Genomic DNA, 22,869 nt, shown 5'->3' on the forward strand with positions numbered 1-22,869 from the left:
AATGATATATTTAAGATTCATAAAATGTATAATAATATATTAAATAATTTTATATAAAAATATAATATAATATTAAATAAATTAAATTTTAAAATAAAAAAAATTAAATTAACATTCTTGATCCTTTTTGTTAGAGTTTAAAATTTTCTTATTATGTATCTTTTGAAAGAGAGTGTAGATTTTTGCATTACTATCGTTTAATCTGTCTTATAAATATATCGTTAATTTGCATTTGTATTCATTATATGTTTACTAATTTACTTATTTAAATCAAATTTATGATTTAAAAATAATAAATAAAAATATTTAATTTTATTACAAATATTCAAGGTGTTAAACTATTTTTCTATGACTTATTTAGATATAAGTTTTATGACCTTATAGAAATATATTTATTTAAATATTTTAATAATTTATTTATAAATAAACTTAATAAAATTTTATAATAAATAAATAAACTTTTAAAAAAAACTAAACTAAACTTAATAAAATTTTATAATAAATAATAAATTTAAAATTATTAAATAAGTCAAACAATTATGCAAAGTCTAACTTAATCTATTTAAATTCTTAAAAGTAAATTATCGGTCATTATGTATTTTTTATAATTATTTTATATAAACATATTATATACTTAGATATTATTTTGTCAAAATATATAATTAATTTAAAAAATTAATTATTAAAATTTAGATTTATTGTCAATTATTAAATCCATGTCCACAACAACTTCAATATATACTCAAATATTGATATGATGGGAGTACCCCTTCTCTTCGGCCTCATCTAATCAATATTTGATACACTACAGGAACTTATTTTAGGCTGTATATAGGTAGTTCTTTTCCCAAGACATGCAGCATGCACGAGAAGAATCTATCCGAACTAATAACCAAACCAATTCCCAGTTGAACAGATCAGTTCAGTTCAAGGAAAGTTGGCTTTGAATACAAGTTCATTGATTTACATTTCCCGTGTGGCTTTCGGCTCGAATGAGACCATAATAATGCTACTCTCGTCTGCTCAATTCCCATCCCAAATAACAAGTTGGTATCACTTTAGTAATTATTTGAAAAAAAAAAGAAAAACAAAATGGGAGGATGCGAGTTTGTCTCCACCCAATCAAAATAATAAGACTTAATAAAAAGTTGAAAACACCAGCTCATCACAGATTTCAAACACAAACTACTATGGAGAAGGGAAGGCGAAAAGATGTTAATCGAGAGATTTCTTTCACCAAAAAAATAATAGGTAAACTGGAGTAATACAACATTTTATAGTAGCTAAATAATTTCTGTTCTGATTGTGTGGGAAGAAAGAACCCGGCTCCGTCACCTCGAGTTCTACCAAAATAACAAAAAACCACAATATTCGTTACTAGGTTTTCATCTATGCCATATCCAGGCTTCTACGCAGCCCCTCAAAAATATACATTTGCCATGAATTCCACTACCAGATCCTAACTTGCCCGTGTTCAAGCAACATTGCTCTTCCACCGACGTAAGTAGACCAAAATTACCATAAAATGTGTAAACCTTGCAAGAAATGGTCAGAAGGAATAGCTTAAGAATTCCTAATCCACACTTTGTTATATGGCATCATCGTGACCGATCATTCCTTCTTCATCAGGAATCATCCCTTCCTCCTCTTCTCCATTATAAGATGAATGAGATCCACCATATCTTCCATCACCCACTGATCCTCCCCACTCTTTTGAAGGACTATTATTAGTCCTACCACCACCCAGGGAGGAGGGTGAGTTTCGATGAGGACTGCGTGTATATCTAGAATTTCTTTCCTCTTTACCACTCTCATCACCATAATGGGGTGGACGATGCCGATGAGATGAAGGGGAGGATTGACCTTGTCCCATCATTGATCGATGGAAACTATAAACTGGGGATCGCTCACGACCAGCTGGGGCCCTCTCCTGTCTGTAAGGGCTAGGACTGCGGCTTCTATCCTGATTACTGCTCTTGTTACGATCACCATCCCATCCACCACGCTCCATCATTGCTTTGTGAAAGCTGCCATGGGAATGTTGAGGCAGTGCTACCCTGTCAGGACTACGACTGCGATCACGGTTGATGCTTTTGTAGCGATCACTCCAACTAGATCCCTTGTCCGGGCTCCTACCTCGATCGTTCCTACACCACAAGGCAACACATCTGTGACCATTACTTAAAAACATGTAGAACAGTATGGAGAATCCTTTCACCACCCACATCCTCCGCTAAAGCATATACACAAAGGGTCTATTAATTTTCTGTAAAACAAGGGAAATACAATTAACAATAAACTGAACTAACCTCTGAGAGTCATAGTCAGATCCACGGCCGCCACCTCTGCCAGAAGCAGCAGTCCCCCACTCTCCCCGTCCTCCATAGTTTGAATCACTGCTTCTTCCACCATATCCTGCATCATTACCCCTTCCAGCATATCCTGAGTCGATATTCCTAGCACCATATCCAGAATCACCACGCCCCCCACGACCACCAGAACCCCATCGTCTGGATCTGCCCATCCCACCACCCCGCAATGACATATCTCGAAGTTCTGAAGGGACCCGCTGGTTTGCACCTTCCAAAACCTTGATGAGATCTGAAGCATATTTAGCATCCTGATCCCCAAAGAAAGTGTACGCTACACCAGTTGCTCCAGCTCTCCCAGTCCTTCCAATCCTATGTACATAATCTTCCACTCCTGTAGGGAAGTCATAATTGACAACCACCCTGCAAAGTATGTATGGTCATTTTAAAATGTAATGGTCACTTTTCCAAGACATGTTTACCAGTAAGCATAATCATGGAAAACACAAATAATTAACCACCTTATGTCTTTGATGTCCAGTCCTCGAGCAGCAACATCTGTGGCTACAAGCACAGGAGACCTCCCAGTTCGAAACTGATTCAACACGTGATCCCTCTCAGCCTGGGATTTATCCCCATGAATAGCAGCAGCTCCAAACTGACGTGTCAGGTTACGAGCAAGTTGATCACACATTTTCTTGGTAGAACAAAAAATAATTATCTTTGATCCTTGATCCTGTGACCGCAATATATGTTCCAGCCGTCTCTGTTTCTCCATTGGTGACAATACTTCAACATGCTGATATAATAAAAATAACAGGAAAAAATTACTACAAAGTCAATAGAAATCCCAAGATCAACACAAACTCTCTATCAAGCACAACAGTCAAATGAAAATAATTGCTATCAATGATATTATTGGAGAGCAAAAAGAGCACTGCAGCAGAAATCAAACCTGAGTAATGGATTTGTTGGCAACAAGCTCATCTACATTGCCAATGTTGACCTGGACAGGCTTGACCAGCAGATCAGCTGCAATTTTCCTAACTTCCTTTGGCCATGTTGCAGTAAACATGAGAGTTTGCCTGCGAGCAGGCACCTCATTCACAATTTTCCTAATTTGAGGTTCAAAGCCCATATCCAGCATCCTGTCTGCCTCATCTAGCACAAGGTAAGAAACCTGATGAAGACTAATTCTCCTCATCTCAAGAATATCATTCAAGCGTCCAGGAGTGGCTACCACAATATCTGCTCCACGGTCAATGTCTCTCAGTTGAGGACCCTTTGGTGCTCCTCCATATAAACACTAACAAAAAAACAATGCATAAATAAATAATAGCAAACCCAGCCAGGGAGACAAAGCAGATAGCTTCTCTTTAGCTCAGTTTTATATAGTCCACAATTATTATGTTTTCTTACATGAAACATCTCAATATAAAAAGAAATGACACACTATAAGTTGACAGAATATAATGGGAGAAACAAATGTGTAAGGAACCACTGCATGATAAAAAAAAATAGTAAGTTGATAAAGATGAGAAGTTACTTACTGCACAAGAAATTCTTGATGATTTCCCAAACTTCACAGCTTCATCTTGTATCTGTGTTGCCAACTCCCTTGTTGGTGAAAGCACCAATGCAGTGGGGCCCATTCTGGAGTTATTACCACAGCGCTTCAGGTGGATAAATGCCGGAATCAAATACCCCAAGGTTTTCCCTGAACCTGTTTTAGCAATGGCAACTATATCTCTACTTTGAAGAGCAATCGGCCATGACTGTGCCTGAATTGGAGTTGGGGCTGAGAAGCCAGCATTTTGTACCTAAAAAAAGGAAAATCCAGGAGATTGGTTTTCTTTGGGACTTATAGAGCAGTGGTTAATGCCGGAAGAAGCATCATCCCTCATATGCAAGCCACCAATGCTTGCTGAGGCAAGCTAGCGCATGAGGAGGCATCTTCTTCCGTACAGACCAAGTGGCAGACTGAATCATGACCAACAGCAGTCCCAGCCACGAACTTGGATGATTCGGAAAGCCCTTCCAACACTTGGTCCACACCATAAAGGGCGCTCCAAAGTCCAAACTAATTGCTAGCCCCACAAAAGAGGGCACCACATCGTACGACATTAGCTCCTCCCCAGGAGCAAATATCGCACCTACGACAAAAAAAAAGTAAAGATGGCAGAAAAATTATCATGAGCCTGAAACTTAGAAATTGAGCTTCAGGAATCAGAGTTGTGCAAGAACATTGGGTCAGATACCTATGAAAGCTTGGGTACCTCCTAACTGCCACTACTACTGAAGATAGACAAGAAAGAAGAAAAGGAATTGAAGCTGATACCTCTTTCAGAATCTCAGATGGAAAGCCAGTAAACCCAAATGATGTAAGAGGTGGAGGCACATTGTCTCCCTACAAAACATGAAGAAAACCTTTGATAAAGTCATGTAATTGGAGCAAATCCCAAACCAGGAATAGCATTTTCAAAATATATTTTGAACAGATTTAATAAAAGAACTTTTATGCTACTAAAGTCTAGTCTACAGTAATAATAACAACATTTATAATGACAAAGTAGTGATCGATAATGATTTTCCATGAAATTATAATATATATACTCACAGTAACAGTAATTTCATGCCTACGTCTATAAGACTCTGGAGATAATCCAGCTCCAGCATCCAATGCCCCATGACCTCTGACAGAAGAATTAGCATTGCCAGCAACATGTGTTCCATTTGGAACATTATGAGAACTATAACTTCCACCTTTGGAACTCTAATACAAAATGAAAGACAAGATTAAGTTCCCCAAACAAACTCTGGAGAAATGAACAGTTGGTTTTCAAACACTGCATGAATTCATTTCCAACACAAGTGTGGGTAATGCCCAAACATCTCTAGCATCCATTTGAGGAGTAAGACAGAATTAAACTGTTCAATAATCAATACACGCTTTGTGAGCTTAATGTTTCAGTTCAATTCAGTCTAGGTTCATAAAATTCCCTACTACGGTCATCATAACAAGGTTATCAAAATTAGTCATTTGAAATTAATTCAAAATCTGTTTAAAAAATCATTGTTGCCAAACCCCTACTACACATTAAAAGAAGCCTACATGTCATAGGTCATGTCAACTATCACGTATCAATATGTTAAAATACAAAAATAAAGTTGAGCATAAACCTGATGGTTCCGTGATCCAGCTTCATTTGACCCAGCACTGCCATTTCTATCATACCTATCACTTAAATCAGGACTGCGACCACGCTGCAGCCCTTGAGATGATTGTTGAACCTGGACAGAAGAGCTAGGCACTGAAGAAGACTTTGGTGGGCCAGCTGAGCTCGAGGGTCTCTCATATTGCGTGACATTGGTCTCAGGATTCCAAAAGTAAAGATATCCAGTCTTGCCATCCACAAGACCCCTCCACGGTTTAGGCAGTGTCGGATCTGGTGGTGCATATCGTGGACCCATTGAAGGGGCAGTTGCCGTGGCGGCCATTGCAAGCAGACCAGCAATATAATTCTGACACCACCACCACAGTATATAAATATTACTAGTCAGTAACAACCTAACCTAATTCAATATTTAATATAATATAAAATATTTTTATTAAAAATTATAAAATTTGCTCTTTTTTAAATTTACTAAAATTTTAAAAAATAGTCGTATACTATATTTTAATTAATTATTTAAAAATAATAATTTAAGTTAACAATAGCGGTGCAGTGCACGAAACAGTTACTAGTTACTAATTTGATATTACACATCTATCCCAGCATATCGTCCTTTATCAACCAAACCAAACATTCCTACATAAACCTAGACCAGAAAATCTCAAAACGTTTACACAGTACCTCAACAAACCCCAATCCCTACCAAAAAAAGAGAAAAGGCCGTAACAAAAAAAATAAGAAGCTGAAACTATCAATTAAGCGCATAAAAACACGACGTAATCGAATCAAGAAAACGCAAATATAGCGCAAATAATTGCATGCAACACAAACTGAATTCAGAAAACGAAGCCCTAGATTCAATCGAACCGCAATCCCGAATCACGGTGGAGTAGCAGTGGTCGTGCAAAAGAAAACCCTATGATTTCACATTCAGATCTGGATGATGATTACGGAACGGCACATGTAACGCATAAAATCGATTTAACGCACAGAATAAAAATTAAAAGGAAAAGGAATCTAATTGTACCTGTTGAAGAGGGTGAAGTGAAGATTATGAGCGCTAGGCCGGTGTTTCTCTCTCTAAGAATAGGATGGAATTGGAGTCGCAGAGCCTAGCGGAACGCTTCGAAAAAAAAAGGAAGAGCGTAAGAGGATGGAAGATGGAGAGGCGAGAAGGAAGGAACTATGAAAGATGAGAGCGGTTATTTATAGGAATAATGAATGAGATCAGAAGATATTATTAAAGGGAAAGTGAGACGGTTGGGTTAGGCTAGGTGTCTCACCATGGTTAGTGATTTCAGATTCAGATTCTTGACCATGGTTAAATCTTGTACGTAGGGCAAGTTGTGCTTGTTGGATCATGTTTTATATGAATGAAAGAAAATCATCAGGCTCTGCTTGCATGGGCCTATTGTATGCGTTTGGGATAAGATATTTTCCGATAAAAAAAATGTTACAGATTTTAAAAATAAATTACGTATTTGATAAAATAATCAAAGTGAAAAAAGGATATGATTCCAACATAAATCTTACATTATAATCTTTATCATAAGTCATTTTCCTTCTGAAAATTCGTCCAATATTGGAAAGGAGGAAAAAGTGAGAGGAGACAGATTTTGGCCTCTTTATTTTTTTCATCTCTTCCTAACAAATTTTTTTTTATCTAAATGAGAACAATTATACAAGCAATCTCTTCCTCGTTAAATCATGTAACTTCTCTTCTATTAACTATTTAATTTTATATTTCACATACAAATTCTGTTTATTTCAAATACTAATTCGTTTTAATTTAATTTAAATTTCTAAATTTTACCACTAAAAATAATGTAACTTGTTACTATAATCTCTTTTATTTTTAAAAATCTTATCTCTTTAATTTATTAAAAAATAATTTAATAAAGCATTCATTACTTTTAATCAATATAAAATGTTTATTAATACTGAAAACGATTAGCATTCGCTATAATAACTTGTTTGAAAACAAAGTGAAAACAAACGAGTCCTGAATCTTTTGAGCCGAAGGTTGTTTTACCAAAATTCCTTTTTGATAAAGTTCTTTGCATGTCAAGGGGCGTCAATTTAGCCCTTGAAAACGGACCAGATTCCCCTCATTTTTTTTCGTTTAAGCGAAAATATGAAAAATGCAAAAAATGGCCTACCTGCATGGTGGAGATTCTACGGGGAACTTGGGTCCCCTGAAAAGTTTTTATCCCCACAAAACTATGTTCCTTCCATATAAATTATGTATACTTTAGTAGAAAGTAAAGATATCCAGGAAAAAATGAAAACAAAACTAAATAAGAGACAACACAATGCGCACACAAGACTAAACCAGATCATTCTACACCAACTGAACACAGCAAGACACGCTACAGAATTTCATATAAGTTAACAGTCAAGAAGTTCCTACAATTTTTTTGCGCTAGCATCTCATCTCAGCAAGCAACACAAAATTGATCCCTTTTGAGTTCAGAAACCAACAAGAGACTAACAAAATAAACGCAATTGCTGCTAACCACAGCCATGACTGTAAGAAAGGTAACACTAGAAAAAGCTGCATCGGAAGGATCAGTTGGTAGATTCATCTATAATCTTCGGATGTACTGAACCCACAAACATGTGTTATGGGTTTAAACAGTAAACTAAAATCAGAAGTTTTAAGATAAATTTATTTGAAACCGTTGCCTTTCTTTGGCAACAAAAATGGGGTGAAAAGTTCGTCTCTAATGTTTCAGGTTATATATGATGAACCTGAATGTTTGGATTAACCACAGAAACGGAAATGGAGGTTTTAGTGAAATTCATCCATATTTTGTCATTATATTTTTTACCAAGTCTAGAATGCGACAGTAATCATAAAAGAGGGAGGATTCTTTTCCCTCCAGTCCATCCCGGCTGACCCTGTTGCTGCCAGCCAGGTTATTACATGGACTGCCACCAACAATGAGATCAAAACCCCCGAAGGAGTTCATCAGCCGCTCCAAATGATCACCATCTAGTTGCTGTACATCATCCAGATCAATTAGATTACCTTTCTGATTTGTTTGCTCCCACCAACTTCTAACAATATTCCTATTCACTTCTGATTTTTCAACAGACACAACATTCTTAAGAGGGATACCAAGCCGATGAAGAGCTACTTCTGCCCCACCAATTCCAGAAAAGAGAGAAAGAAGATTGATACCTTTGGGATACATCTCCTTCAGAACCGACAGGTGGTATGCCACAGTGTCAACCTGAAATAAACTGAACCAATAAGTACAGAGAAATTTACGTGAAAACTTCAAGCACAACACGCTAGTTTCATATTCATAGAAAAGAAAAGAATTACTGAAACATCATAATTTCTGGCACTATGACAACATTATTCTGAATAAAACAACCAAAGCCTATAGTCACCAGCTGAAGACTCCCACATGGATTAAATGTTGCCTGTGTTCTGTCAAAAACCAATTCTTTATGTAGGTTATTTGCATCTAAGTACTTTTTAATGGGTTTATTCTGAGTTTTTTTGTCTTCCTCTACCTCATTGTTCTGAATATGAATAAAAATAAAAGCATTACTACCTAGTTCCAAGGTGTATTACATTTCCTTATGACAATAATCACATCCTAAAGGATCTCTATGGAAGGTTTTGTTATTACATGAAGAGTATAGTCATACCTGGAATGAATTGCCAAGTGACTTATATCTGTCAGTCCTACTTATTCCACCTCCCCTGGTGTGGTTCCTAGGGAAGCCCAACAGTGTTTCTACTTCATCAGGCTCTAGTGGAGCAACCTTATTTCTTCCCACCCAAACCAGATTCCATTTCCGACATTGATCAAGAACATACTTTCGGACATTCTCAGGAGGCTCTCCATCATGGCTTTCTATAGCTTTTCTAATTCTATCTGTTAGTTTTGCACTGCCAATACATGTTTGCAAACAATTAAGCTGGGTCCTAGTATCCCATGAAGGCCACCATTTCTTTGTGAGGGGAAAGGCCTCATGTATTGTGTGCGGTGGAAGTGGTAGAAGCGGGAATCTATTTTTGATGGGGAGATTGTGAATATAGCCCCTTTTCCTGGCTGCGGCACAGAAATACTTTGAATCTACAAATTCAGGTTGAACATCATACAAGAATCTTGAAATTGTTTGCCAAACACCTTTGGGTGCTAATGCCACATTCTCATAGTAGAAGTAAGGCGGCCCAATGGCATCTTCTGGAAGCTTTCTGTGTGTTATGAAGGCTGACTCAGTAGGAACACCAAACCCAATCATTGGGTTTGGAAGATGTAGCGCTTCCTCATCATCTTCATTGAGGATTTTCTTCTCACACACCCTAGGCTTTTTCCTTCCCAACACTTCATGATCATAAAATCTTCTTTTATTGGATTTAGCATAGTCATTGTATTGAAGCTGGAAAAATGAAGTTTAAAATTAGTTATTCCTGTGACAGATGAATGAAAAAATAACAGAGCAACAGATGGATGGTGGATAATTTAAGGGAAAAAAAATACAGAAAATTACATGCAATAAATTTCTATTTTATTCATCCCAAGATACCAATACCTATATGGCAATATGCTACCTTTTCTTCAGGAGGTAGAAGGGCATCTTCTGCTTTTGCCATTTGAGCAACACCAATAAAATCTATCAATTCTACAAGTGAGGAATTTGCACCTGCGGTGTTTTATTAGAACAATGAGGCCAAGAAAAACGAGAGTAAAAGGAAACATAAACCAGCCTAATCTGAGTCCTATCACAAATTGTAACCAACTTGTACATTACAAAAACATAAACGAACATAATTATCTTATGAGGTGTTCATTAAGAAAAGCTCTTCACAAATGCATTTTATCAGTGGGACAAAACCTTATAAGCTAAGCGAGCATATAAAATATCCAACACCTAAAATCAATAGTATGACTACTCGTAAACCTTCTAGAAGACAAATATGCAAAATAAAAAACAAAAATAATCACATGGCATGCTTTTTTAATTAGTCTAATGGCTCAGTTGCCTGAGAAACACAATTAAAGCTGCTCAAAATCAAAAGAGAGTGAATCATACAAGAACAATAATAGAATCAAAACAGTAACATTATTTGTAAGATAAGAAGCACATGGACCACAATAAACATAAAAATGAATCATATAAAACACACCTAATCTTTCTATAGCAATCAAAGCCTCCTCTTGCTTGTAACCCATTTTCACCAAAGACCGTAAGGTATCACCATTCTCAGAAATAGTTTTTGTAATTTCCTGCAAATAATAAAATAAGCCATATCTTATAATACATAACCTGCTCCTAGATTGTTTCCTAGCATAAGAAATTCCAGACCTTACATAAATGTCTGTAAAAGAAAGTGGAAGCGTGATTACATTTTCATTTTTCTTTGAAGTAAGAAGAAATTTTACAAGTTCATGAGATGCCCAAAGAAGAAACATAAACCATCCTAATCTGTCTCATATTTGAAAACAATTACATGTCAAATTACATATCCTATTGCACTAGCAGTAACCATACCAGTAGACGACACTAATGACACGAAATAACATGATTAATGAATCAAATCATACAAACTATGAAAACAAAAATTAAAGCACAAAGAGCAGAGATTACTTCGTCATCAGAAAAGGTATCAGTATCTGAGAAATCATCCCAACAGCTCCCAGCATACTCTGAAGAAGAGGGATCAGGCTCAATTTGCTGTTGTGGCAGGAGAGAACTTCCTAAAGCCTGAAAATAAATAAATAAATATATATATATAAGACAATTGTAACATTAACAGAAAACACTAATAATAAGCAAATGGTATATTAAAGATGTCAGAAAGAAATCTAAAAATAAACATCAGAAAAACAAAAGAACCAAAATGAACAAGGTGTAGGGTGAAAAAGGTAAAATAATGAATAATACAATTGAAAATGTACCAAGAAAAAAGGAAATGCATGTCTCATTAGTACACATGGACATGTAACATTGGCTACTAGATTGTACAAACTTTTAATGAACCTATAATTCACGTGATTCTTGCAGATGAATTCTAAACAAAAAATTTACCGGAAGTCCACACCAGATCACTCATTGAGGTCGGTCAACTATCATTGTTTTATAGTTGTAGAAAGAATTTATCACCACACTATCCAGATTTCACATTGCCATTTTTAGGGTGATCAAGCCACTCATTTAACCCCACCCCTACATCTTACAAAACTCAAGAGTCAAGACAAAATCAGTAGAAGCAAACTTGCAGTCATTTACAGATTTTCTTGGTGACAGTCCCACAACACATTTTAGAAGAAAATTTATATTAAAAGAAGGAAAGAAGATCTAGTGAAAAAAAAATCCTACTCCGAAATGAAGAACATGGAAAAAGCTTATTAATGCAATCCCCCAGAGAAACATTGGTGTGAGCACTAGAAGCCATAAACACAGCCCCAATGTTTTATCTTATGACAATTACAAAGAAAGAAAATATAATTTTTAATAGGAATTTACTAAAATCCTTAACAAGAAGCTTCAACATAATTCTTTTTCTTTATATCGATATCATTACTTTAAAAATATTATATGTCATCCTCGAAAGATTAAAATAAGAGATTGTTATCCTCTTCATGTAAGGAAAGAATCATAACAAGTAAATGAAATCGATTTAAAAGTTTAAATACATAAAATTTTGAGAAAGCATTTTTTGCGAGGATTGAAGAATAAATATATAACCATCATACTATCACAACTGTATTTCATATCAATGTAATTAAAACTGCAATTTGTTTTCTGATAACAAGGTACTCAGAATTTTATTGCATTTTGGGAACTAAAATCATGGCAAATTGATGGTAGTGACACTGAGGTGTCTGCTACAAGTGTGCAAAATTGTGAACAATTGAACACTTAACAACTCCAGTTATCCAGAGTCCTAGGGCCCAGGTTAGAATATTTGAGCAGCCCCAGTACACGAGGCTCCCACCTAGTGCGGTCTAGGAAGGTTGATATATGAACCCCTCTATCCCCACAAGCAGAGGGACTGTTTTCAATATTTGAACCTGTGGACTTCTATATCACAATGTGTGCAGCAACCTTACCACTGCTATAAGGCTTAGTCTCTCCAGGTTAGACAGGATGGCCCAAAAAATTAACAATTACCAAGAAAACCAACTATTTCAATTTATTATGTAGTTTGCTAGATGGTAACAACTCCACCGTATGGGAAAGGAACTATTTCTTAAATTCATACTTGTTAATAGTGCGCTGGCATGGTGCGGCTGTCACCTGTCACATCGCGGGGCGTGCGGGGGGTTTGTCACGTCACGGCAATTGCAGGAGTTTGCTGCCAAAACCTCAAGAGCAGTTTGCGTGCCCTATTGCGCGATTTGGGGAAGAAAAAAAAGTTCTATCTTACTAAAACGGTGCATTTTGATTAATTTTAAGGGTAAAAAAGTCATTTATTTTACTACCCTTTGTGAAACCAATATATCAAATAACTTCATCTTCTTTGCACTGCAACAAAAGTTGGGGCCTCAACGAGGTTTTTCCCCTCCTCACCGATTCACCCATTCGATTTCGTTGGTGAAATAAGCTTTTCTGTGTTTCCTCTCCGGTGTCTCTACTCACCAGAGAAATCAACTTTTCTGGCATCTCCCCTGTTTTTCCATTCACTAATCATTCTTGCTTCAAGCTTTGTTCTTCTGTTTATCCTCTGCTTTGTTGTTCAAGCTTTGTTCTTCTACTCATGCTCTACTTTTTTGTTTGCACTCTCCTTATTTTTCATGATTTCATGCCCTGTTTTGCTGAAGGAAATAAAGCTTTGTTTTTCTGTTTAATAACACTCATGCTATAGTGTTTCGCAGTTTTACTTAGATGATGATTATATGATTAATTTTTCTAGAGCATTTATACTAAAATTGTGTATATTATGTATGCATATTACAAATTTTTAAATCCCGCTATACGCTATTTCGCTATAGCGTTTTAGGAGTCAGCCGCTAAATGAGATTAAAAACTATGCTTAAATTTAAGAAAGATGAGGTGAGACAACCACAATGCAGTGAGCAAAATAGATATTAGATATAATTAAATAATAGCTCCAAGAGACAAGTTCAAAATACAGTCAGTCAAGGCATATGAAAATATAAACTCACCGAGTATGTGAGAAGTTCTTCAAGTAGTTTATCTTCATTTTCCTCACCTGGATGGTTATCCAAGCAATATTATTTGTGAATCTTATTAATCAAATCTCTATTTAAATGAAGTAAAGTAGTGCTTTTACCATATTCCTGAATTACTTTAGAAACCATTTCTCTAGGAAATCCCATACTAACAAAGTGGACAAGTACCTTGGAATTAGATAAACCTGCAGATGAACTTGCCTTAAGAAGAGAGAGAGGATTAGACATCAGTAACTAAAAAAAATTCCATTTCCTTTGTAGAATGTTATTTCTACATGCATGTTTCTCAATATTGCATTTGCATTGGGTAATTGGAAAAACCACCAAGTAATAACACATAAGTAATCCATCCTTTCCCATCAATGAGGGCACACAGGGTCTTGTACAAAAAGAGAAAATGAGAAGAATCATACATATTTTGTAGTGTGGAACAAAATAGAGGAAACAACAGTACCAAAAATATGATAACACCTTGTGAATATTTGAATATACACCCATATTTCATATTAGTTGCCTTAGAAAATAGTACCAGATTGATTAAGGTTATACAGAAACAGTAGGAGGGGGTGCAATATGGTAAATAAGTCCACATAATATCAATAGAAATGAAGAAATTTGATTAATGAGGATTGAGAAACTAGCTACTATGAAACAATAAATGTATATAAAGATGACCAAGCCTTTTTGAACTAGGTAAGGTTATTACATAAGATCAAAATAATGTGCTATTTTGAAAAAAATATTAATACAAATGAATCCCACAAAATTTAAACAGAAAATACATATTATACATGGAAATTAATTTTATACAGTCCCAATCCTAAATTTTATTTTCTGCATTGATCTCCAAGGTTAGTTTATCATTTTGGTTTATCACAGTTAGTTGGTTACCTATCACTCTTTAAGTATTATCATATTATGCCAGAGACATTTGGTACGGGTAAAAGGCCAAAATAAAATCATTGCTGTGCTAACTTTCATCTTAGAAGCAATTGTAGTTGCTAAAGACAATGTACTTGCAATATCTTTAAGTTTCAGGGAATATGTCCGATAATTTCTTAATATTAAAATAATCATAAAGATGATATCAGATAAAAAGAAAAATGCCTAAACTTGCACCTCGCCAGACCCAGCAACAGCATTTCCATTAGGAACAGATAAACATGAAGAAGACTGAAAGTTCTCAATTTCACGCTCATCTTCGGAGTTCCAATCAAAATTGTCACTCTCCACACCAGAATCATCTCCACCCTGCAACAGTAGTTGTTCATAAAGAGAAGCAAAAATTAAGTAGCAAAAAGAAAAACATGAAACAATTAAGAAAATGTGAGAACGAAGAAAAATTTTCTAGAACCTCATTGCCATTCTCCCAAGGAAAATAACAGATGTAGTAAATGACAACCCATAAAAAGCCAAATTATCCTCATGCGTGGATATGATTTTAAAATTGACAAGAAAAACAATACCATCTTCAATCTCTCAGCTTCACAGAACTCAGATCTCCAGGCTGCTCAAACACAGAAGCACATCCAACTATCTACAATTAGGATTGGCAATCAGAGCAAAGCTATTCAACAGGCTTTATCAGTTATATTCTCAAAAGATAGAAATGTTCAGCATGCCACCATAAAGTTTTTACTTCCTATCCCATGCCAAAATACATTGCAATTATTCATAACTTAGAACAACACATTTTGTAAAACTAGGACAAATAAGATCCACAAACTTACAAAGCATCATTAGTTACCCCAATTTGAAATGACATTTTAAAAAATTGGTTTACAAAAAGCACAAATTTGGGTCCTAATAGTTTTATCCCCAAGTATCAGAAAGGACATAAAGACTCACTCATTCTTTGGTAGAATGTCTATATAGAGCCATTTCCCAAAAGCTATTTCAGTATGGCACATCACATAGCAGGCAGTATTAAAAAAATAAATAAATTCAAAAGCGTTCCAAAGTATATTAAGGAAATACAAAGACAAACATGAAATTATCTAAGTAATGCAAAACTCCAAAAACAATATATATGTACAAGAAGGGATGCCAAAATTATCTATTGATGCTTTATCCATCCAGTTCATCCATGCATAAATCCAATCCATCCACTAATTATAACAATATAATCAATGGACTGGACTTACTGGATCAATTTTGCTTATTGGATGATTTATGGGCACTGAATTAGTCACAAATAAATTATCCTGTGCATTGACCCATTGGATATTATCCAATTACACAAAAATCCTGCTCTTGTGAGCGAAAGTTCTCTCCAGTTATCTCTTCATCATGCTGACTTGCCATTTCTGTTGCTATCCCAGGCTAAAATGAGCTTCACATAAATATTACTTTAATTAATTTTTTGTAAGCTTGAACACTTTAGCTAACACCTCCACACAGCTTGGACATTTCAGCCAACAACTCCATATGGATGAACAAACCAATATACAAAGAACAAATAGACCATATATTGAATTGTAAAATAATCTTGCTTAATATTCTTATGTACTATTATAGGAAAAAGGCATGGATACAATAATATGCAAATGCTGATTATCAGTTTAAATATTGTTTTATATTACTCATATCTCATTCATTTCATTTGAGTCTCTCTCTCTCTCTATGCGTGCGAGTGTGTGCGTGTGGTGTCTTATATTTTAGACATTAGCCATGTCAGAATGTCCATGCTTGTGTCGTGTTTGGTGTCCATTCAAAATATACGCTTCATGGTTTTCAGGCATTTAGACTCGTGATTTTTGGGCATATTGTGGTGCTACATGCACTACACGAAAACACTCCATCACAACCATTTTGAATATGCCAACCTTGCCAAGTCACAATGTCAGCCAATATGCTGCTATTGACAACCCTGTTTACCACATGCAACCCCCCTCCCCCAAACCCAACATCCAACAAACAACCATTTGACTAAAAGAGATCATCATGTCGCATACTCCTGTGAAAAACATGTGTCCACATAAGACAATCTAAACAACAAGAAAACTGCCTCTTGTTGCTGGGCAACAGTCCAATCCAGCATTGACTGGTTGCCTTGCAACTTGCTGTTTTGCTACTAGGATTTCTCTTTGGCAATACAAGTAAGGCATTAACTTTGACTATAACAACAATAGAAGGAACAAAATCACCATGCTTTGCAAGTGAAGGTGTGGGTAAAAGATTCATGCACATTGACACGTGATATATATGAAAAGAATGTTGCGTTCCTTTAAAACAATACCATATTGGGACCACACTTTTCATTCATAAGACTCAATATGGAGACCTTGTTCAAGAAAAATAAAAATCCTAGCCAAATGGGCATTGGTCACCCTTTAAAAATTTTAAATAATTATAAACCATACAAACCACATGCAATGGTTACCCAAAAGAGAAAAGAATATAACTCCCAAGCACAAGAAGAAACAAAATCCACCGATTCCCTGAATTAATTACAAAGAAATAATCACTTACCCTTTAAAACTGAGAAAAGCAAGTGATTATTTCTACAAAATAAATTCCAGAACAATATCAAACCCTAAAAAGTGGTCCACAGGAATCAAACACCATAAATCTTCAAACAACACGGAAACTAACAACCACCAGTGGAGTCTCTACCTGCAGGAAAATGCAGACGCAACACCCTCACTGACGAATTTGAAATGCACTTTCACCTCTACACAAAACACACAAAAAAATCATTAACTCAAATTTCAACCTCCTACAATCAAACAAAATAAAACCAAAAATTAAACGAAAAAAATTCAAAACCCTTCGCATGCAAAATTTGCGAGCAGAAAGAGAACCTCTATGGTGGAGCAAGCAAAGAGAGAGAGAAGAGGGTTCTTGAAGTCCGTAGAAACGGACTGGCACTGAGTTACGACCCTGAATTGGGTCCAAATTCCTGGACAAGGGAGCATAGACCAGAAAAACTTTCCCTACTCGCGCACTTTCTCAGTTGATGTTCACTGTTTCACTCTCACTGGGATCCACCTACATCACAAAAATCAAACGGTAGAAATGTTGAGCTATGTGTTATATATTAAGTGCACAGTGTTTATTTCTTAATCGTTGGATTGGAATACTAACTGACTCTAATTTTTGTGCTATCTTGTTAGCACAAAAGGGAGGAAAAAGAAAAGAAAGAGTTCACTGGTGAAGAGTATGATAAGAAATCATACTCGAGAGTGTGAGTAAGGTTAAAAGAGGAATCTTTCCTCTTTTCCTTCATTTAATAGACAATGACAAAAGTTTTTGAAAAGAGTGACATGATATTAGATAATATTATTTTTATTTTATTTAAAGATATATAATAAAATTTTAATATAATAATAATATTAAATATTTTTATTTTAATAAAATGTATGATTTTTATTTTTTAACATGTATCTTAAAAGATATGTTAGAAAATTATTTATTTATAAAAAATAATACTTTATTAAATTATATTTATAATCATATTTTTATTAAATTTAAAATAATTATGATATTTGAGTAATTTTAAAATTAAAAAAATAAATTAATAGATTAATTAAATATTGTATCTATATGTTTTTTAAAACTTATTCCACCACCTTGGCATGCTTACAATTTTGATTGATAAATGCATTTCTTCTAGGCAAGCTTCTTTGAAACTTATGTTATAATAAAGACAAAAGTTAGAAAGATTGATAATAGGAACAATATAATTTTTAATATATTAATTTTAACATATTAATTATTAAAAATTATATAGTTATTGCTTTGTTTACTATTGATTTAATATTTTGTTTTTATAAATTTTTAATCAATTTTTTTTTAAAAAAAAGTGTGTTTGAAAAAAATGTTCTTAAAATTCTAGTTTTTCATGTTAAATAGGAAACTATGTGTTTCTTAGTTCTTATCCTCAAATACTTGTACTTCTTCACAAATCCCTAACAGGCTTGTAGTTGCTTTTGGAAGTGTGGGCTTAGTTTCTTTGTTTTTAATTTCTAATTTCACATGCTACCAAAACTACCTTTTTAATAATTTAATTTAAAAAATTTTAGCAGACAAAATAAAATTAAGTTTTTTAAAAAAATTTAATTTATGGAAGAATTTTAGAAAATTTTTAAAATAATTTTATCTTGAGAAAAAAATAAAAAATATAAATTTAATTGGTAATATGATTAAAAAATTATATACATATAATAATAAAAAAAAGATAACATTATTTTTTAACAAGAAAATAATCATTTATACTTTAATATTTTATATTAGCAGTTGAATTATATAACATCATTTAATTCTTTTGCTAAAGATTAAAATTTTAAATGTATTATATACCTTAGGATAGCTCACCTTACTTGAAATTTCATTTTACTCAAAATGAAAATTTCATCCCAAGTTATGCCCTTCTCAAAATTTTCAAAACCATATTTTCAATAGCACAATCATTTAATTGATTAGTCTAAATTTTTAACAAACTATTTAATTGCATAGTAAATTTATCTTTAATTCTTTAATCTCATCGAACAATTTTTTTTACTTTTACAAAGGTGAATTCTAAGCCTTAAAAAGTATATGCATTTTAAAAATTTTAAAATACACATTAATAAATGTCCATGATATTGTGCATTTCTGTACATTTTTAAATTTCCATATAATTATCATTAGACTTAACAGCTTTAAATTTTTTCCATTTTCTGTAGGACTGCTTTTACCTTTCTAATTCAAATTCTTCAATAGTTTGTTAATTTTTTATTTTTCACTTGAATTTTTAAATCTTTTATCTTATCATTAAAACTGTTTTCAAAACAATATTTATGTCTAAACTAGTGGATTCCCAAAGGATAAATCACTGCTATACCACCCAAGGCATCTTACAAGATTGAAAGAAGTACCATTCAGTTATTTTAATCAATTAAAAATCACAATCATTTGATAACATCCAAAGAATTCGTTATAGTTTGCAAAGATAATGATGATAATATAGTTGCATTATCACATAACATATAAATTGAAAGGACTGATATATATATTATTTTATGACAAGTGTATCACGTGAAAATAGGTGTTCATGTATTTCACAAGTCGTGTAAGTTAACGGAACATTTGAACTTCCAAAGTACTTTTGTTATTTATTTAATAAGATAGCCTCCCTACGCCTCTCCCTAGGATTTTGTAGACTTTATAACATCTTTATTATTATTATTGGTTATAGAAATTAGGATTCATCATTTGCCATGGAGAACTTGGACTAATTTGCGACAATAATTCAATTCTGTACTTACTAAAAAGATGGGGTTTATGTTAATCAAATCCTGGGATAAAGCGATGATTTGGGGAATTGATTTTATGATAAATTTTATCAACCAGACAAACTTTCAGTTTTTGTTTATATCTGAAGACTATATATATAAGAGATTTATTTTACAAGTTTTCTTTTTCACTGAAAATTGATTAGAAGAAAAACTGCCCATTAAATAACAAATGCAAGTTTGTGGCCTATTAATATATTCCTCATAATATATGTACAAACTAATGTTACATTTGGATGCTTGGTGCATATCAGATTAATCTATATTAAACAGATCCATATATATACTTTATAGTGTTAATTATGAGTTCATCATGATCATCAATAACTTTGAAGCTTGGTTTACAATCGCCGCCATTTGAAACATTCTAATTATGTAAATGTATCTTACATAACACAAACAAATATTTTGCCCCAACTTAGAAGCTAAGTAAGTACAATCAGAAGCTTAATATGAGTGACAAATTTCAAACTCACATGTTCAACAGGAGACATTACTAAGTTTTGGAAGCAATGATTCTCTACCTGGCTATATTCAGCAAATTGGAAATTAAAAAAAGAAATGATTTGGCCATGGTGAAGTGTATGAAGCACTTAAATGTCAATTTATGATCACTCTAACACTAGAAGCCGATAGAATAAAGCCTAAACATTTGGCATTCATCTTGGGTTGCTATTCAGAAATTAAGTGCTTTTATCATGGATGGCGGCGAGATCACTGTCTTGAAATGAAATGGATTGCTATTATGTATTTTTTCAAACATTGCGTCTCCACCGGATTTCCTTAACTCTATGTATTTCAATTGCAATATCCCTTGTATAGTTTTTAAATTTACATCTAGTTTTTCTAAGACTATGTAAGAGAAAAAGAAGAGTTAGGAAAAGTTAAATCTTAATTAGAAGAAGAAGTGTTTGAGTGTTTTTTTAATCACATTATAAGGTTGTTATGTTTGAAAGCTGTATTATTGAACATTAATCACATTCTTTTCCTGAGTTCAGAGGACAGAATTTCAATTTCCTCATAGCATCTTGACTTTCTGTCTCTGTTTAATTGGTATATAGAAAAATAAGAATGTAAAGATTTTATAAGTAATAAACAATCCAAATGTGATTATATTCAAATGCCATATCAAAAGTAGCGATCTTCCGAAGTCATTTAGCATATATCTACACAATTTTTGGTGTCACACGCAAAATTCAACTTTAAGTTATTAACGTTGGCTTAAAGAATCATATAGCCATGATGTGGGTTTACAATGTTTATCTAATTGTAACTAACAAAACTGTTGACTAAAATGTTTCGTATATATACACTTAAGAAATATATAATATATAATTCTCATAAAAGTTAAGGGGTAAAAATCATTGAGAGTTAACACAACCTTTCCTAAAACCTTTTGCATTAAATTAAGGGTCATTGCTATTTATATTTTGGTTAAATAAACTGTTTATATTTAAACACGAGACTGTTAACTATTAAATGGTATAAGTTTAATAAAATTTGTTTGAATAATTATAACATTATTTTAAAATGATTTTCCATCACATTCAAATCTGCGCATTATATGTAGCATCATATCCTGTTACTGTTGAACATTCACATGCGGTGTCACTTTCATGAAGTTGATTTATTAAGCTTCAAATAGTTTAGGTAACAAAAATTCAACTAATATTGTATATTTCACGCAAGCATCAGCAAGGGTGTGTGGCTATTAAGTTAATTACATTTTTTGTCAAAATCATTGCCGTTTTGGTTGCCGGGTTTGATGGCTTTCTAAGTACGAATTAAAGGCATTTAATTCTCTAATCAACAAAAATTTCCACTTCATATACATGAATGTGTTTATTTCAAAGTTTTGTAACTCACTTTAGGACAAATTAAGAATGTAACATTTCCATAGCTTTAAATTATATTCACGGGGATTCTTCATTTCTAAGAAAAAACAACATATTTTACTTTTTTTTATTTTCAGGGTGAGAGTAGTGAGAAACTAAGGGATGAGTATGTTGTGCTTAATTTCGTAAAAATATGAAAAATCTGTGTCCTACTGCTGTTATATAAACACTCTTATTTATTGATTTAAGACTTTGAAAAATGAAATAAAATTATAAATACTTAAATATTTATTCCATTTTTAAAGATGGTAAAATATTTATCATAAAAATGAAAATCTAACATTTGCAACTTGTGCTAGATAGGACACTCCTCGTTCCTATCCACTCCTCGGATTTACTTATAAAAGAACGTAACCAAATACTCCTTCGACCTAACATAGCCGAATATCACATGTCAGGATTAAAAGATAATTAACTTAATTAGCAATAATTAACAGATCATTATCTACTTTAATTAAAGGGCCAAAATCAGGTTGACTCAGCAAGCCCATTAGCCCATATCATTGCCTATAAAAGGAAGATAGGAAGTACAGGTAAAGAGTTGACTTTTCAATAATAAATAGCACTTATTGCTTAGAACTGAATACTGACTTCAGCATCGTAGTGCCTTTTGCAGATAGCCTCCCCACGTTGAACCACATCAACGACAGTCAGAAGGACTTCACTGTTTCAGAGCAGAGACCTGAAGACTAGTGTTTCTCTAGCAAGAACATTTTGACGCCCACCGTAGTGCTCGATTTGTCTCATTTTTTAAGTGTAATCATGGTACTTACTAGAAGCCAGCAAGACGAACAGACTCAGCAAGGCGAAACCTCTCGGCACCAGGAGGATACTACGCCTAATCAGCCGATTCTTAAAATTCTAATGGAGGGAGGTGGTGATGAAAGCCTCTTTATAGTGTTGAGGCAACTCAAAGGAGAGATGATGGAAATGAAGAAGGAGAATCACTTCGAGCGTTCATGGAACGATTCGGCAAAGTGACCCTCTCAATTCATAATCTGAAACCAGCCGTGGCCATGCACCACCTTACAACGACCCTTAAGTCAGGTCCTTTCGTT

General features: G+C 33.8%; 2 protein-coding genes across 6 annotated transcripts; both read right to left on the reverse strand.

Annotated features, from left to right (window-relative positions):
• Positions 1-1,211: 1,211 nt before the first annotated feature.
• On the reverse strand, positions 1,212-6,695 carry LOC113867044 (DEAD-box ATP-dependent RNA helicase 46). The gene is made up of 9 exons (XM_027501977.1): positions 6,510-6,695; positions 5,490-5,831; positions 4,927-5,082; positions 4,648-4,716; positions 3,860-4,129; positions 3,265-3,615; positions 2,831-3,108; positions 2,310-2,732; positions 1,212-2,147 (listed from the first exon to the last, which is right to left on the reverse strand). The coding sequence occupies exons 2-9, from the start codon at positions 5,805-5,807 to the stop codon at positions 1,589-1,591; spliced, it is 2,424 nt and encodes an 807-aa protein (XP_027357778.1). The 5' UTR covers positions 5,808-5,831; positions 6,510-6,695; the 3' UTR covers positions 1,212-1,588.
• A 1,141-nt stretch (positions 6,696-7,836) lies between these two features.
• Positions 7,837-17,650, reverse strand: LOC113867135 (DNA (cytosine-5)-methyltransferase DRM2). Of its 5 annotated transcripts, none has more exons than XM_027502195.1 (11): positions 17,445-17,650; positions 17,257-17,314; positions 15,108-15,178; positions 14,761-14,892; positions 13,743-13,842; positions 13,615-13,661; positions 11,093-11,209; positions 10,632-10,731; positions 10,056-10,147; positions 9,146-9,883; positions 7,837-8,718 (listed from the first exon to the last, which is right to left on the reverse strand). In XM_027502195.1, exons 3-11 carry the CDS (start codon positions 15,108-15,110, stop codon positions 8,284-8,286), a joined length of 1,764 nt encoding a protein of 587 aa, XP_027357996.1. In that variant the 5' UTR covers positions 15,111-15,178; positions 17,257-17,314; positions 17,445-17,650; the 3' UTR covers positions 7,837-8,283. The 5 variants fall into 5 exon arrangements, with proteins under 5 accessions (XP_027357996.1, XP_027357997.1, XP_027357993.1 ...); XM_027502196.1 differs by having other exon boundaries at positions 15,108-15,148; positions 17,445-17,548; XM_027502192.1 differs by having other exon boundaries at positions 14,755-14,892; positions 15,108-15,151; positions 17,410-17,457.
• Positions 17,651-22,869: the final 5,219 nt, after the last annotated feature.

The sequence above is a fragment of the Abrus precatorius genome, unplaced genomic scaffold, assembly GCF_003935025.1.
Source record: "Abrus precatorius isolate BTA unplaced genomic scaffold, Abrus_2018 Scaffold5, whole genome shotgun sequence".
Taxonomy (NCBI): domain Eukaryota; kingdom Viridiplantae; phylum Streptophyta; class Magnoliopsida; order Fabales; family Fabaceae; genus Abrus; species Abrus precatorius.